The following is a 17965-nucleotide window of genomic DNA, read 5'->3' as shown; positions in this document are numbered from 1 at the left end:
CTATGTGTACTTAGCCTGATGGACTAAAAATTCGGTCAAGAAGAGCAAACTCCAGCTTACTTTTTCAATTGGTATGATGGTGGAAAGGAGAAATGTTTGGGGGGGTTTGTTGCTGCAATGACATACATGTTTCTTGCACTTTTTTTTCCTGCAAAACTGAGCTGGAGGTCATTTGTAGAGAATAAATGTGCAAGACAGTAATCTGTGAGGCAGAAGCAGGAATAAGTGAGATATGAGGCCGGTGGGCACTGACAGCTGTGACGAGACACTGCAGTGTTCAGTCTAACGAAATGACAAGAAGGAATTACAGAGCTGGAAAGTGGAAACCCGAGTCCTTTATCAGAGCATCTGGAGGAAAGATATGGGGATTGAGTAGAGACAGATGGTGTCAGAAAAGACACGTAGCAGGAGTTAACAGGGTTTTTGGTTATTGTTCATTCAGGGACAAATTGTCACAAACACAAACTGTGAACTCAGTCTACATGCAGAAGGCACAGAGGCAACCATCAAAATAAATCTCACTGACAGAAGAGAATGACAATATGCACAAAGCTCAAAACATTTAAATATTGTTTTCCACAATCGTCTGTAGTTTTGTTAGCAAAGTCTGGACTAAAACCCAAACCACCAACTGACAGATCAAATTAACAAACAATTCATTTGTATAACCAAGACTAAAATATCCTTTTTTGTGCCATGGTGCTTCATCAGTCAAATTCATTAAAAACAAAATGAGTCACTTTGAGTGGATTGAGTTGTATCACTGAAAATCTGCAAATAAACCAAAAATACCCCGTTATGAGATAAAGGAATTTAAAACTCCTTTTAAATACTTTTTGAAAAGTCTTTCTCAGCAGTCTAAGAAATTGATAACATATAGATCACTTTTTGCCACCTGACATGAAAGACCTGTTACTTATTATAACAGTAATTGAATTAGAATTTTTTATTACACAGAATTTGATTTATTATTTATTTCTATGTTCCTGATTATGAACCAGATCGTCTAAATTGCCTTGGGATGCCATTTATTGTAAAGTGACGATATAAAAAGTCTCTTGAATTTAACTGAATTGCATTGTGACATCACTGCGTTTGTGTAAACAAAACGCCCAAACCTTTCCACACAATAAAAGTCAAGCTGTGAGGGGAAGGGAATTGGTCAAGGTGAAAAAGTGCTGATGTAGGAGTGAGTGGAAAGGTGTGTATGTGTGCGAGTCAGAATATATAGAGATGTAGTCTGGGAGGCGGTGCAGCTTGACATGGAACTATTGATTAGAAAAGGTCAAATAAAGGGGAAAGCAGTTAGCTGGTTGTTGATTAGCACTGATAGGCCAACAGCACAGCATCCCCTTGGCTGCCCTACAGCGACTATTTACTGCAAAGTAAAGACACCGGCTGGCCTTATAGATGGGTAATAAGCTTGTGAGGAACTGACAACTGTCCAGCTTATGATTTATGCAGCAGTAAATACCTGTGGGTTGAGATTAAACTATTAGTTTAGAGAAATATCCCCTTTTAATCAACAGTTTTTGTTGCTGCTTTTTGACAAATTATTGGTTTCCTTGTTTTGTTTTTTTTTTCTGTTTCATATCTCCCCCCTCCCCGTCACCCCTCCAAGCTCCCCATCTAATCCCAACTACCCCCCCATCTCCCTGCTGTTCTCCCGTTGTTATGCCAACTTCCCGGGAGACAGTGTTGTCATGGTTACTGAGCACAGAAAGGATCAGCTGATGTTGCTCATGTATGTGTACTAATCGGACTCCCGTATGCCAGTGTTTGCCCTTGTTTTCATTTGCTGTTTTTTTTATTTTTTATTTTTTTTATTTAGCTAAAAAATAGGACAAATATGCAACATAATCATGTTGAAATCTATTTTTATACACTTAAGAAAATCTGGTATTTTAAAAATAAGTTACTAAAAGATGTTGCTGGATGCAGCAGGGCTTACATTATAATCCATCATCTGCAGAGGTCATTTGCAGAACTTTATGTTCTCCACAACCATGCTAGTCTCTCTGGTGCTGTCAGTTCTGCAGCAAGAATGGCTGCTAAGCCTCCCTCATTATATTAAAAATAATTTAATTACTGATCTTTCTGTTTTGGGCTGCTGGCTTCTGTTTTGGTTGCATAACCAAAAAGGTTAATCTGGGAGAACCTGCTATTCAAATTATGTCCTTGTGACATCCATGAAGCAGAGCACTTCAGACCAGAGAGCGCTTTTTAAGAGAGGTTCTACCTGGTGGTGGATTTTTTATTTTATTTTTTATTTTTTTGCTTGAAAATAAGTGGGTGTTCTTAAATACAGTTACATTAAATAGCTTTTTTTGCCAGATTCATACAGGCATCTATTGAAAAATCTATAAAAAACAATAAAATAAATTCATACATTATTGCCGTAATGCATATCAAGCCGAGAATGAAAATCCAACCTCTAATTTTAGTTTATTTTGTGGGGAGGTAGAAAAAAATCTCACATTTATGTTCAGACTCAGAGTTTAAATCAAATTATTAAAGCTTACTTTTGGAGAACAGCAGCAGTTTCTGATTAGGATCCCTAAGTCTCCATGAACATAGGACATCACCTACGTGCCAACTGGTTGTTTGTTAGTTTTTCTGTCCCACCATCACAAACGAAAACGTGGAGTTTGCAAGAAACCGTTCTGTGTCTTTAACTCAGAAGACACAGAACGTCTTAAGTTTCAGCTTTAGATGAGACTAAAGCTGAGCTTTCCTCAAACACTCTGGATGGGTTTCTTTCGAAACAAAGGATAAAGTACCTTTATCCGGACTGAGTAGTGTGGAATATCTGTCATGCTGTGGGCCCTTTTCTCTCCTAGTTACCCTGTAAGCCTCTTTAAAGCATCAATAATAATAGATGTAGGAGAAATATTAAGAATCAAACAAAATCTGTGTAAACAGATAACAGCTTTGACAGATCAAATGTAATCCCTTGATCAGCTGGATGCATTCTTGTTTCTGTTTTGTAAAAATGAGCAGAAATTCCCTTCAGCTTGTTGAGAGAATTAAAAAAAGAACAGTTTTTATAGGTGTTGTGAGACAGAAGCAGCAGAGTAAAGCAGATTTGTTGCAGTCATATTGATCAGTCTGACATATGCAAGACCTTTAAAAGTGTGTCAAGGGTTTACAGTCATCAGGAAAAACTAAGCAGAACAAATATCCAGCACAGAGAAGATTCTTCACTCTCTTGATTGAGTCTGACAGCAGTTTGAAACATTGCTAGGTAAGATTTATGACCAACAGCTGAGCAGAGGAAAATCTCCTACAGATTAAATGATTGGGCTTCTGTGTATTTGTATAAAATATGAGATGGAAATGAATACTGAAAGTTCATCATTCAACTCATTGGAGCATAAATTGTTGTTCCTTGCAATTGGATTTTTACTATAAATGTGGATGTGACAACCTTTTTGTACCTACCTGATTGTTAGCTGTTAGACAGAGAGCCCTGGTTCTTGAAGCCACATGCATCATTTTGATTCTTGTTATGCTGGTGATATGAACCTGACTCTGCCCGTCTTCCTTCCTCTGATGGAGAACGTTTCCTGCGGGACCAAACTCTGTTGATGGGTGGTAATGTACCTTACTTGCTACCCTGTGGCTATTTCCTCAACACTCATCACATGTAAATCATCTTACAAAGACAGATGAAGTGAGGAAAAATTCATGAGGAAATAAGACAAAGCAGGTAGAGGAGATGAGCTGAGCAAAAAAAAAAAGAGATAAAAGCACCCAGAGCAGAAGAAAGGAAGTTAATGAGATGTAAAGCCAAGCTTCTTTTTCCTCTGAGAAGTGTTTTCCTGTGAAGATATTGGCTTCTTCCTGTAGTTTGTACAACAAAGCAGGGATTCCTCCTTTAACTTGGCTTCTCTCCACGTGGTTTGAGGTTTCTAATTAGTGAAATAAGATGGGTCCCCTGGGGTTCTGATCAATAATTCTATAACTCCTCATGCTGACTGTTTTTGAGGGAAATGTTTTCCATTCATTATCAGGCACCACAGAGTGCCTCTTTTTTTAAGTGATAATAATACAATAATGCATTCCTGGCATTATTTCAGACTTATGGTGGTGCAGAAATAGGATTTAATGTAAATTGTTTTCAGTTTAGTATGAGTAACTCGTTGATAAGGTAGTCTGGTAGTACCGATAGAAGAACAATACCTGGTATTCGGTTGCACTGTCTGACAGAAGGATGAAAATCTAATTTTAAAGAGAGAAATGATTTCTAACAAACCCTTGTTTTAATTCACTGATTAAATGTAAAAACAATGAAAGTGAAAGAAAATGTGATGGGAGTTTTTTTATATATATATTATGCTTGGTGGCATCATATTCCAAGAAAGTGAGACATTTAAGTTTTAGTTGTTTTTTTTGGAGTTTTTTTCTCCACTATTTGACTTATAGATCAGTCAGGGCTGATCAAGGGAATGGCAAATTGATTAGTGTATCACAACTTACTGTTTGTTCTATGCATATTTGTTTCATGCTAGTATATTTTTATAAATTATATTTGTCACTCTCTTGGTCAGGTTTCTCTTGAACAATTTAAATATGGTGAATAAAACATACAGTGTGTAGTTTCTCAAATGGACAAAATGTTTTATTATATTACTCAATGTATAAATCACAGTTATTTAAAATTGTTTCTTGTTTGGAAAAACAAAGCACTTTTTGGGGAAAAAAAAGAAGAAAAAGTATGTTCGACCTGCCAAGTGTGCTAATGTTTTAGTGGCTTTAGTTACTGAAAATCCTGTAAATACTGTAAATTTTAATTTTAGCACAATATATTTTAGATACTCTTCCTGAGCTTTAGATCTCCACAACTCCTCCAAAGTAATCAAACTTAAGTAAACTTCTCCAACTTTTCCCCTGACCTATCTGCTGTGCTCTTTGGTCTTATCTGATTTTATCTGAGATCAGTTGGTTGCACTGGATCGTATTTAGAAGTGCTGGAGTAAAGGAGGTGAATAAAAATATACAGCACACATTTATATAAAATGAAAACAAATGATGACTTTCATTCCACTTTACAATTATTTGGTAGTTTATGTCAACAACAGGGTTACATGGAGACACACAGGAAAGACAACCAATAATACAAATACTAACACCTAAGAGCAATTTAGGACAACCAGTTAAGCTAAGATGTTTTTTTGCTGATTGGAAGAAACTGAAGTTCACAGGGACTTACTCCGCACAAAGAAAATCCAGCCAAGATTTTTACTTCCCACCAAATGCCTACAAGACAACAGATTCAACACCTGCTCAGTCGTGCAGTCCTTTAGTTTGTTCCAACCTCACTGACTCAATAGTCGTTTGATTTTATGTGGGGAAAAGCAGTTTTTCACTTCAGCAGTTTTTGTTTTTTACTGAACCTAGTCATGTGGGCATAGATGTAGCATCTGTTGTGCAACTCTTTTAACCTGTTTGTATCAACTCGTTTATTTCCTGTTACTTGTGTGCCTCTTGTTGATGACTGTGGTCTAGATTTTTGTGTTTTATGACTTTTTATATGATTTTCTCTCTATTCTCTCTGTGTTTATATGTTGCAGGTGACAGGACTGAGCGTGTCCCCTGGGAAGGATCAGCTGGTTGTTTTTCACACCAAGGACAGTCGGGATCTCGTGGTGTGCCTGCAGCGCATGGTGCCTGCCAATGAGAGCCGCATCGGGGAGCTGGTTGGCACCCTGCTCAGTCATTTCAAGAGGTTAGCAATCAGGGGGCCGTGATAACAAGTAGTGGACAACACATACTGTCAAGAAGCAGGATTTATATTTTATTTGCTGTCTAAAAATATAAAACTTAAAAAAAAAAAATACTCCACAACACTTAGCTCATTGTCCCCACTTAAACATTTACCATTTTATTTTATTTGCAGCATCACTGCAGCAGGAGTCTACAGTTTTCACAAGCTGAAAACATTCTTTGTTTGTTCCCTAAATGAAAATGAGGAGCTCGTGTGTGATGTTGACTGAGGTGACCTCAGGCGGCAGGATAATGGGGCAGGAAGAGGACACAGTCACTCCTGCCCTCAGTTGGACTGTAGTGTTCCCTTAATGTGAGCTCTGTTGTGTTCAGGACACTAACATCACAAGATGGATTTTGTCTGTTGCTGAAGGGGAAACATATCTGTCCAGCTTGTTAAATAGTCATGCTTTGTCAGTAAATGAGAGAGGTTTAATTGACATGTCATAGTAATGGCTCTGTCAGTGAGAGAAGGGCCAGATACAGTAAACAGGCTTTGATTTAAACCATCCCTGTGGCAGGATGTTGCCACTACCATTGTGGAGGTGTTATGGTCAGCATGATGTGCAATGCATTTATTTTCCTCCATAACTTGTGGCAAAATGCAAACAAAACTTCTTAAAGTTTTCTTTCAGCAATTTAACAATCTGGCCTCTTTTGTGAAGGTATGATTCTCAGTTTTTAATTTTTGTCTGGTGTCGCAGCCAATGGCCAATTTGATCTCACTTGGTGCTACACTTCAACCGTACCCCCATGTGTTTTTGCTTAAGGCCATGTCTGTCTAGTTTACATCAAGAAAAGCTTTTTTGAAGTCAGAAATTATTAGGCAATCAGTCGTTTATTTACTGAACAGAGGCTCTCTGATGCGTTTGGACCTTTATCCCTACTTAAACTCAGAGCTTTATTTGATTCATCAGACTGAATTTTATCAAAAAGCAGATTTAAAGTAATTTGAAGTACCCATAGCTGGCATTCCTCGTCTGCTTCGTTTTGTGTATTGTCCTGTTGTCCTAGCATGATTTTATTTAGACATTAGTACTAATAGAAAGGAAACTTAATTGGATTGGGGGTAAGTTACCTGCAATCCCCAAATTCTCAAACATGTGTGTAAGTGTTTTATTGTAAAATCTCTCTCTGATCGTTCCTGAATGCTCCAGTGACTGAATCGGTACGTGTAATTGACAAGTCCCCACTTTCATTTACACGCCTTATTGTGATCTGTTTTCACAGCAGTTTGTCTGAAACATGATCGTGTGTTGCAGGATGTTTCCACATCTGTTTGTTTCCTGTAGCTGTGTGTGAGGAAGGTGTTAGCATGCTCCGTCACTGCCATTTTGTGATGGTATCTCATGCTATTATGGAGCTCATTTCTCTGTCGGCGCCAGGAATGAGGGAGGCCTCCAATGAGCCTTGTGTAATGACCCTCCATGTGTTTCACATTCAGACTCATCCATCACTGTGAAGCCCTGACAGAACAAAGGCAACACCAGCATGTGGAAAGTGGTGTGGATATATATGTGTCTTGTTTATCTGTGTTTTTCTGCCTGTGGAGGGATTCCTGTAGGTCAGTCTGCATATGATTACTTGTATATCTGATGCCGTAGGTTGTTTTTTGTGCTGTTCTGCCTTTGCAGCTCCTCATATATGTAGCGTTAACCTTTGTCTCTCTTACAACACGCTTCACAGAAAGCAAGATGCACAACAGCAAGCAGGCAGATGGAAGAGCAGCTTACCGCAGCAACAAAGCAGCACTTTATTCAGCTGATAGTGACAGCAAGGCCAACACTGCCACTGGATATAGACTGTTTTCTAGATACTTGATTTCCACTATGGTTCCAGTTTTATTTATTTTTTATTTTTTCGGTAGTTTCCAAATTAATTTGATATGTATTTTGTGTTTCGTCATACATTTTAACTTTATGTGTGGTTTTGATTTAGCAATAGCATCAAATATTAAGTTATCTCCACATCCTGTGGTTGCCTCTAACTGAAGTGACTCAGAGATTTCTGCAGCATTTTGTAAGAGGATTACCCTATTATCAGCCTCGACTTTGTCTGCAGAAATTCAGAAATAGTTCATTCTTATTTTGCATAAAAAAGGATTGGAATAAGATTCCCATTCCTTCACCTTCCCTCCTCCTCTCTTCATCCCCATCCCATGCTTTTATTCCGCATGCCTATTTTTAACTACATCCCCCCATTGTTATCACTTGGGCTTCTAACGGAGCCCCTTCAGCCCCATCATTCTCCGCCTCTTGTTCACTCTGTCTCGTTTCCTCCCGGCTCCCACTTTCTTCATTTCTGGCAAGGAAGCAATAAAATATTTAAAGCTGTGCTGCTGCTGTTGAGCTCTATATTTGTACAAGACAGATGCATATCTTTCCTCAGTTCATTTTCTAAAATGTTTTCATTTATCTCAGTCAGTTTCCAGTAAATGGATAAATAAACCCAAGTTTTTAAATTCTCTGATTACATGCTGAGAGAACAAAGAAAATTGAAAGTAGTTTTGTCACATTGCAATTTCCATAGTCTTAAATTTACAAAAATAATGACACTTAAAAGTTGGAATTAATTCTTATGGATAAGAAGATTACTGTTTTCTTCAATGGGCTAAAAATCCACTTTCACTTGTTTTTAGTTAATTATCAAAAGGATTCCTGAAATGTACTCCTTTGATGAAAATAAATATAAAAATATAAGGAGATTGGTGGTTTAAAGGTTTAGCAGTTCTGTAAATAGTAGATGCTAGGGTATAAGCTTAGTGCATTCATTCTTGCAAAATTATTCACACACTTCCAAACTTTTCCACATTCAGTCACAAATAATTTCAAAATTGTATGTGTTTTAGGAGAGATGATATGCTATGAATAGACTAACACAAAGTAGGACATAAATGTGAAGCGGAATTAAAATAAGATGTGGTTTGCAGTACAGTGGACCCCCACCTATTTGCGCAGAGATGCACCGTGCCCAATCTTATAGAGTTTAAGATAGTTTACAAATATCAGGGACACGACCCCAAAGACTTTTTCCTGTAATTACAGTAAAAGGTGTACCATACCATGCATCACTGTCCTTCTAATTCACAATATTTATTCCAAGCAGTGAGGATAATGCATGTCTTTATTTTATACACACATAATTACATTTAAGTATTTCTTGAGAATATAATGACTGAGAGAACAAACCTGTTACATTTTCATTAAGGCTAGAGTTTATTTTCTGGACATTGTACAATTTATGGACATTTAAACTAATTGCTTGTTTGACTCAGTGAAACCCACAACTGTGCTTCAGATGGTTTTCCTATTTACTTATGTTGTGAACAAGTGACCCACAGACAAAGGACTAAAGTCAGAAATGTCTCATAGATGTACAAACACAATATCCCTAAATACCACAATTTTGTGAATGACTGATAAGTTTTATCTCATTCAGTTTTTCCATCAGTTCTTTAATTTTATTTCTGAGTCATTTCTGCATCATGCTCTTCTGCTCGTGTTCACCCCACTACCCCCTCCACTGAGCCAAAATGTAAAAATAGCTTGTTAGTGAATTATTCATCCTCAACCCCAATTCTCACAGGTGGAAAGCTGCAGGTTTTCTACCCACTGGAATCAACCTATTTATGCAAAAATATTCTTTTCATCCAAAATCAAGAGAAATCAACCATGTTGAAAGGTGACATTAAACATGTATGGATCATGTTGTTCAAGCTGTGTCAATCACAGTTAATCGTCACAGTCTCATACTTCTCCGTTGTCCCTGCATGTCAGTCAGCACCTAAAGACTAAGTTGTTTGCAGACCTAGGTTCTATATTTCCTAATTGTCAGGATTTCTGCAGTTTTCCTGTTCTGGAAACCGAAAGGTTTCTAAGGAAAGCAGAGGATCATTTGGCCCCACTGATGAGTCACTGCCACTGGAATTCCACAAATACATTATCTGCACATGTGCAGTATGTCTTTTACCACATACCTGTTGTTCTGTGGCCATCTTTGAATTTAAATCTATAAGTCTAATGATGACTTACAGCAGAAATTTGCCATCGACATCTGATTTATCTCTGGAAAAGTGTAAAATTTGAGCCTATGGAAAACTGTTTATATTTCAAGACCTTTTTTTTCTCCATTGTGCGAACATGTTTCATCTGCTAAGTAGTCTGGTCATCATTCCTTCGGTCCATTTATAAAAATGAGAACTCTGACATTCCTCTGCTCAGCAACTCTCTCAATCTCTTTAAGAGAGATCCCAGTGTTCTGTAAGAATGTACATGTAGTCCCTCCAGCACCTTCTCTGCTGGAGAATCCCAAAAAAAACTTCAAAAGGGAGCTGCTGAATACTGCAGTTTGTCAGATCCGTTTCAGACTGTCACATGATTTTGACTGATTCCAGTTTCTCAATGAAGCTTATAATATGGGATGTTAGCAGCCTATTTTTAGCCTTTCTGCATTGAGTTCCCATTTATTATTAACATGAGAAACAGGGTTTTCTTTATAAGTTTAAAGTAATACCCAGTGATTACAGAAATGACCTTTTAAAATGTCTTTAGCATCTTATAATGGCAGCTTGCATTACCTTACCTTAACTATGAAGTTTCCAAAAAGGGTGACAGCATTTCTAAATGCAGCATGTTTTGTATCAAACAGAAGTCTTGCAACATGAATGTACCACAGGCAGGCATGTTTTAGGAAAAAAGAATAATTAAATTGCATCTTGCATCTCTCTGCTTCCTCTGACTTCATTTTAAACACCTCACTCATTCTGAAAATTACTAATTTGGAGGCTTACATTAGTAACAGCTTTCAAACCTGATAGCACTTGCGTATAATACATTCATTGATTGGAAGAAGATTGGGAGCTAGAGGGGTGTTACCAGAAGCCTCTAAAACAGCAATTTGACAGGAAAGAGGATGAAGATTTGGAAGACATGCAGCAAATGGTCCGAAACCCTGAATCAGACCCAGGACAACCACTTTGATGATTAAAACCTCTGCTCATGGTTAGGTACGCCTGCTCAACCAACAAAGCCACTCAGCGCCTGAAAAAATTAGATTTTTGAGTTTCCTGTTGCCATGCTGTCAATCAGCATTGATCAAGATGAAAATCTGACTTTGTTGGCAAAGTCAGATTTTCAGATTTTGGCAACAAATTTCTAGTTTCTTTTTTTTTATTATTATTTTGAATGAAAATATCAAGATTAAAAAAAAGAAACAGGTAAATTACATTTTCTTTATTTCTGTTTTATATTCTACTTATTAAGTGGTACAAGTTTGTCAGTGTAACAGATTTATTGCATCCATTCATGCTTTCTTGCACTCCCCTCTGACCTCCTCCACATTAGTTATGTTCCTCTTCTTAACCCTCCTCCCGCCTGATATTATGACTCAGCGCCAATGTTCAGACCTGTGCGCAGACCTTCATTGATCTGTCAGAGTTATATGGTCATATTGTGCTATAACACCTCTCCCCGAAGACATCAACATTTAACTACCCCAACTGTCAGCTTTCGACACTGCAGGAGGGATTTGGGACGTGTCAGTGGGAAGAAGTGTGGAGAAGTGAGGGGGAAAGACTGAAAGTGTTGGAGTGAGGGAAGAGGAAGGAAATGAAGAAACAAGTTAAATGATCTCAGAAAATGAGCAAAAAACCAAAACAGACGAGGATGGCGACTATAATTTCAACCGCTAGTTTAAAATCCATTTGGGTTCTTGGTTCTATAATCACCTTAGTCTGACATTAAAGGATGTCATCATTAGATTGTCTGTAGATAAGCCTTTATGGCATTTGATTAAAAGTTTTCTTTTCAGTCCGTGGTGGATGTTACTCTTGTCATTTGCATAATGCCTGTTGAGTTTTCTGTTTAAAGATTAATATTTTGTGTCCAAATTTTGCAATTTTCCATCATTGATGTATAACTTGATCTTCTCCAGAGTTCTCGGGATTCACAATTTAGAACATATTTTTCTTTTTTACTTTAAAGTGACAATTTTATGGAACTTTGCTGTTTTCTTATAGAAAAACATTTCACTGATCATTTAGGCTAACGAACTTGAACCCCTAATTTTTTTGCCTAATCTCAAAACGTTATTTCAATTTAAAGGTAACAATGTTAATGCTTACTTGTGCAACTTTATAAGGATGTAACATTATCAAATCTTACCAGTGTTTATTTTGCACAAACTAAGCAGTGATCAGTTTATCTGCATGAATGTTAATATCAACAATGTTAGTTGCTGCTATTATTATTAACCGTGCTATTTGTTTTAGAATTTCATCACTCCCTCAAATTACAGTCGACTGGCCTAACAAAACTGAGCCTCATTTGGGCTCAATATTTAATACATGGACTTCTCCTCTGCATTCATTTTGTGCTCTTTTTAGTTTGTCATTAAGGATGCACATCCAAGCTCTACAAATGCAAAAATACATCCAGTAATGGTGGAGGCACTGTGAGCTCTTGTGAGATCAGCAAAAATAATAAAATAGAAGATGATGACTGAAATGGGGGATCTTCTTCCTCCACATCCTCATAGATCGCTGCTGTCTACCACTGTGGCTCTTTCTTTCTGAGGTTGTATCTTATAGACTTCGTCCATTCAGGCCATGTTTGCTAATTTTTTAAACTTTACCAAAAATTCAGAGACTAACTGAGAACTGCCCTGTAGTGGCTACGTTGATTTACAACCATTCTAACTTAAACTCATTGAAAGCAGGAGAGCATCGACTCTTAACAGAATTGAAACGGTTGGACTTGTTTATGGTTATAAAGGGAGCATAAACGGACCTTTTTAGTGCCACTGAGTTGTTTAAGACTCTTATGAAGGCTTCAACAAAGTCTTGTATTATTGCTCTGGCTGTCTTTCCAATATAATCAAACACAGTAAGAATAGTCCAAGAAATATGACAAGATGGTAACAAATCAACCCGACTAAGTAGAGTCTAATGAAGACCGCAAATGTCTGGGTAATAACTTAAAAGGCATTAGCTGTCAAGGTGCTGAACACATAGGAGTCTTATGTTGCTTCCTTTTGGCATGGAAAGATAACAAAAGGATGGTAAAAAGGTATTCTGTTTGGAGTTATAATGTCCAAAATACGGCTGCATTTCACACCTGTCGCTCTAATACCAAGGCAGATGATGAATTTGATGTTTTTAAATAATGTGGTCACTAAATAAGATGTTAGTTCCATTTTAAAACTATTTTAAAACTAAAATTATTGCTTAATATCAGTAAAACCAGTAAATGTTTCATTCTCACTACGCAAATACTAACTTGTGAAGCTGAAAGAAAAGGAGGAGGAGAAAGTTGATCTGTTTGAGTAAGACCATAGAACATGATAGGAAAAAAACGGTCCCTAAAGATGATCTCATAATCTGTTTGCTTTGGCAGATTGTCACCATGCTCGAATCTTTCACAGTCTTACATCTCCTACTTCAGTGCTCTGATCTGATTATTTTTTTGTTGATGTTATGATTATGATTTGGCAATCTGTTTGCAATTTCACTGAATTGAATCCAAATGATTTTTTTATTCCATCATTTGGTGTAATGGCTTAATGTTTTCTCACTCAGCTGTTGAGATCCTGTATTATACTAATAACCACAATATAGCATGTAATTTAATTTCATTGACAATTTGCATTACAGCATATTGCTGCAAGTGACCAAATGTAATACTGACTAAACAAAGAATTCACCATGTTGAAGGGGCGAAAGCTAAAGATATTTCTCTAAAAACAAATCTATTAATAGATAGCAGATATACTAAACTAAATCTGTTTGAGTCTTTGCAGCAGAAAATGATTCATTTGGAAGCAAATAACTGCTGTTGTGCGAAATGTGTAGCTGAACAATTTAGATTTAACTAACGGCGACATGACCATTGTTTAGAACTGCTTGATAAAAGCATAATGAGAGGGAGGACACAGAGAGAACTGATGAGGAAAGCAGACAGAGAGGAGGAGACAATCTGCCTTTGTCGTCCTCTTCCAAGGTCACCCTTTCTGCTGAATCAAATATTTTACTCTGGGAGAAATGGGCATCTCTCTCCTCCTCCCCCTTTTCCTCCATCCCTTCTTCTCACTTTCCTCCTCCTCCATCCATCACTTGTTTCACTGCCGCTGCTCCCCCTTCCCCTTCTTGTTTTTCATTTCACATTCCACTTCTCCTCACCACCACCGTCCTCCCACTCACTGCCTCCCTCCTTTCTGGGGCGCTGCGGATGCAGTTCCCATGGCAACCATTAGATCCATGCTTGTCTGGATGTGATCCATTAATAGCACCGCTGGCTGCGGATAACACCAGCGCATCTTGCGTTGGACCACAGTTGGAGGAAAAATAGACAGAGACGCATGATATCAAAACCAAAATATTCAAAAGAGAAATTGTGTGAGAATGTAGTGAAAGATGGAGTTTGCCTTAACCTAAATTTAACCTCATTCCCCAGACAGTTAAAGCTGCACATTGACTCCAAGTGCATCCCTTATTATTTTGTGTACCCTTAAGCATTTCAAACAGAAATGTTTTGAATGATTTTGATTTGTTGTTTGGCGGGTTTTTCTATCGAAACCTTAGATTTTTAACACAACAAAGCTTTTACGGCCATTTCTGTTTTGACATTCAGCATATTGACAGAACTTCTGATTTTTGTGTTACATTTCACAACTTACAAGTGATTTTTACACATCGAGACTAGGACTCTTTTTGTGCTTATCTCCATGGCTCATCACATTGGCAACATGCTGTACACTGGCTAGGTGGTGAATGATGAATGGCAGGTGGCCAAGCCGGAGTGTTTGTGTTTTTTTTGTGACTGTTTATCTTTGCAGACCTTGTAAGTACACATCAGAGATAATGATTACAGGGTTAGAAATATGCGGTTTGTCGCAGAGGCAGTGTATGAATGAAAGACAGAGGGTGTGTGAGAGACGGTTTGACCTACTTTTTCACTGCGGAGGACCAGATCCACAGAGATCCAGTCAGCCGCCTTCTCGCCACACCTCTTCATTTTGTCTCACCCACAAGGACAAAGACAATTTGCAGAGTGTTCTGCAGACCCACCAGATCTAATAATAGTAACACATTTTACTTGCAGATGTGACTCATTTAACAGGTGTTTAGGTCAGACAATCACTTAAATTTTATTGTGAGCTACTGCTTGGACACCTATCTGGCTTTACCGCATTCCTTTTATTTCACAGAACATATTTACATGTAAAAATTACTTTATGTGCTTGATGTTCTGTGTGACATTAGAAGATAGTTCTGTTGTCATATTTGTTACTTTTCTGTTCAATATAAACCCTCTGAAGTTTCAGAGATGTTTTTGCTTTTGGATTCAATGTTCTGGGAAGGATTTATTATTAAACCTTATTTAAGACTTTGTAATGGGCAGATAAACATCTCATTGGATTTACTTGTTTAAAAATCTTTTTTTTCTGGAAAATTCAACAGATTAGGCTTTCCTCTTTTAACCAACTACTTTTGATCTGTTGGTTTATTTATCAGCATTTTAATGTGTTTAAATATTCAGCGTTTCTGATCAGAAAAATGGACTCCCCGAACTTTGCCTTTTAGGTTCCCATTAAAACGCTAAATACGACTTGGCACGTCTCATTCATTAATTGCATAATGAGATTCCTCTGCAGTGAATCAGACGCTAATTACAAACAGATCACAACCGTAAATTAAATGAGAGGCTCAGTGGAAATTAGCTGCCATAGATTTGGCAAACATTGTCTTCGCAGCAATTGCTTCATTTCCCCTTTATTCAGCATACATACATAATCATAAAAAGATGTATGTGTGCGATAGACAATTAGGGAAATTGTCTGGTATTGGTTTTGTTGCACTCAGACAGGAAAAGAGAATTTATTTTTAGATGTTGTTGGAACCAGAACCCATGAGTGTAAACTGTGTGTGCGCGCATAGAGGTCCATTTGTTGATTTGCTCTGGAATTCCTTCCATGAACTCTCTGGGTTACTGTAAGAGCCGCGCTCTGGTCTCAGTAAATGAATGAAATCGGTGGCCTTGCTTTTAGATCACCTGATTTATAGTGTATAAAAGCAGTAGTTAAGTGCTGTACCATTAAGAGGTTCCTGTGACCTCTACAATCCTCTCCCAACCCCCAAACACACATTTTTTTGCCCAGCAACAGCAGCACACCAGCTTCCTCTGTTAGACCAGTTATTATGGACCCATTGCCCTCCATTTTTTTGTTCTTCTTCCTTCCTTTTCCTCCCATCACTAACAATTTCTTCTTCCATTTTTCACCTCTGATCAATCATTCTCCTATCTTCTCCCCTTTCGACTTATCAATATTGTCTTTCAGTGAATCAGTCCACTTCCACAAAATCTCTTTTACACCAGTTTTCGTTTTCATCTTTTCAGTAAATGACACACTTTACCCTGGTGACCTGGAACTTTATCTACACTTCAAGATAATAAAATAAGTTTTGATTTCACTTTTGGTGTCAAACAAATTTTGTGTTGCATCAACAGTTTAGCACACTTTAAAAATGGTTAGCAAATTTAAATTTAAAAATGTACATTAACATTTACCTGGCACAGTTAATTGACCTAAAACAAGTAACCTTCAAAGTAGCAAATTTGTGTTTCTGTTTTTTTAGACATGCAAAGTTGAAGTTGAAAAAGCTGTACATCTTCTTGATGTATGCCAGACACGTCCCAATAATTACTCTAAACATGCAGGCAGAACTGCAATAGAGAGGTTTAGATTGAAGCACTATATGGCCCAAATATCAGATGTAGATCCAACAGAGAACATGTGGCAAACATTGAAAATTGATGCTCAAAGACTCTATCCATTCAGTTTGACTGATGCATTTCTTAAAAGATGAATGGGCAAGTCAGAGAGCTCCCCACTGCAGGGAAGATTTTGACTGCCTTATAAAAAATGATCAGAATCTAAACTGTGTCCTTTTTCTTTTTCTCATACTCATCATCTTGACTGACACTTACTGTATTTACAATGAAAAACTGTGAATTTGATATTTTATCTCCATCTCGTGCAGTGATTCATTCAGTGCCTTCGAACTCTTGTAGCTCTTGAAAGGAAACTTATCACGACCTGACGAGATTTGTTTTAAGAGATGAAACTTTGATTAGGCATTGACTGGCTTTAATGAACAAAATTGGAAACGTAACTACTTGAGAAGTGAGCGCTCAATCTTCAGGAAAAAGACTTAAAGGACGCGACCTGTCTTTATCTGCTTTGACTCAGTGTGAACCAGTGTATTGATTTACCTAATGTGTTTTAAGTTAACTCCTTTGGCCCTTCAGAGTGTGGCGTGTCCTTTAGAAAAGGTCAAAGGCACAGCTGATTGGTGAGTATGATTTAGCTCAGTGGTTTTGAGGTTTTAAGAGGAGAAAAGGTCCAGTGGTGTTGACCCGGTTGGAAATATGAGCTGGTTAAACCACCTGCTGTGTGGATATAATGACTGTGCAGTGTGTTAGCCGCCACCATCTGTGGAGCGGCAACAGTGTCCTCCAGGGACCTGGAGGCCTTTGATTTTTGAGTTTCCGTTCCTAATTCATCCCCCACTGATCTCTTAAACAGTTGAAACGTTGAGGTGAGAAGTGTTCTTTTGTTTAATGGGGAAACGACTGGGAACACCAGACTCACAGCAGCTTAAATAAAAAATGTCACTGATCCCACCTATTCATTACATGTCCTGTGGGAATAAGGGCAGTGAATCTAATAATGGCATATGGAGCACCTTCTAGTATTTTGCATATTTTGTCAATTTATCTATCCTCTACTTTCCTCAGAGTTGAATTCTGGGATTTATGAGCCAGATATTAATAAGGTGCAGCAGAGAGGGTGGAGGGGGTCTTTGGCATACCAGCAAGAACTGAGTTTGTTTATAGAATTAAACCATCGCTTTTCTTCATATTTTCATTTAGTAGATGCTAAATGTCCTTCTAGCATAAAACACAAAAGATAGGTGTCCTTTTTAACATTTATTTTAAAAAGCCACATGAATGTAATTTAACTCTGGATTTATGTTTATAGTTTCTGTCCAGCAAGGAAAATCCCTGCCCTGGTTTACTCTTTTTACTCTTTAAAAAAAAACTACAGGTTTATTTTTTAAAGATTGCCTTTTATTTAGCTCCATCAATCTAACTTCCCTCTCCTCGCTGAAAAGAAGTGTCCCTGCAATTTGTTGCTGCCTCCT

General features: G+C 37.6%; 1 protein-coding gene across 1 annotated transcript in view; it reads left to right on the top strand.

Moving 5' to 3' along the window:
* myo1d (myosin 1D) overlaps positions 1 to 17965 on the top strand; it is a 91085-nt gene that overhangs the window by 60121 nt on the left and 12999 nt on the right. Inside the window, exon 21 of the mRNA XM_032574615.1 lies at positions 5574 to 5728. Coding sequence (XP_032430506.1) covers positions 5574 to 5728 — 155 coding nt within the window. The remainder of the gene's footprint in view (positions 1 to 5573; positions 5729 to 17965) is intronic.

The sequence above is a fragment of the Xiphophorus hellerii genome, chromosome 10 (genome assembly GCF_003331165.1).
Source record: "Xiphophorus hellerii strain 12219 chromosome 10, Xiphophorus_hellerii-4.1, whole genome shotgun sequence".
Taxonomy (NCBI): domain Eukaryota; kingdom Metazoa; phylum Chordata; class Actinopteri; order Cyprinodontiformes; family Poeciliidae; genus Xiphophorus; species Xiphophorus hellerii.
This window is presented reverse-complemented; position numbering and strand designations above follow the sequence as displayed.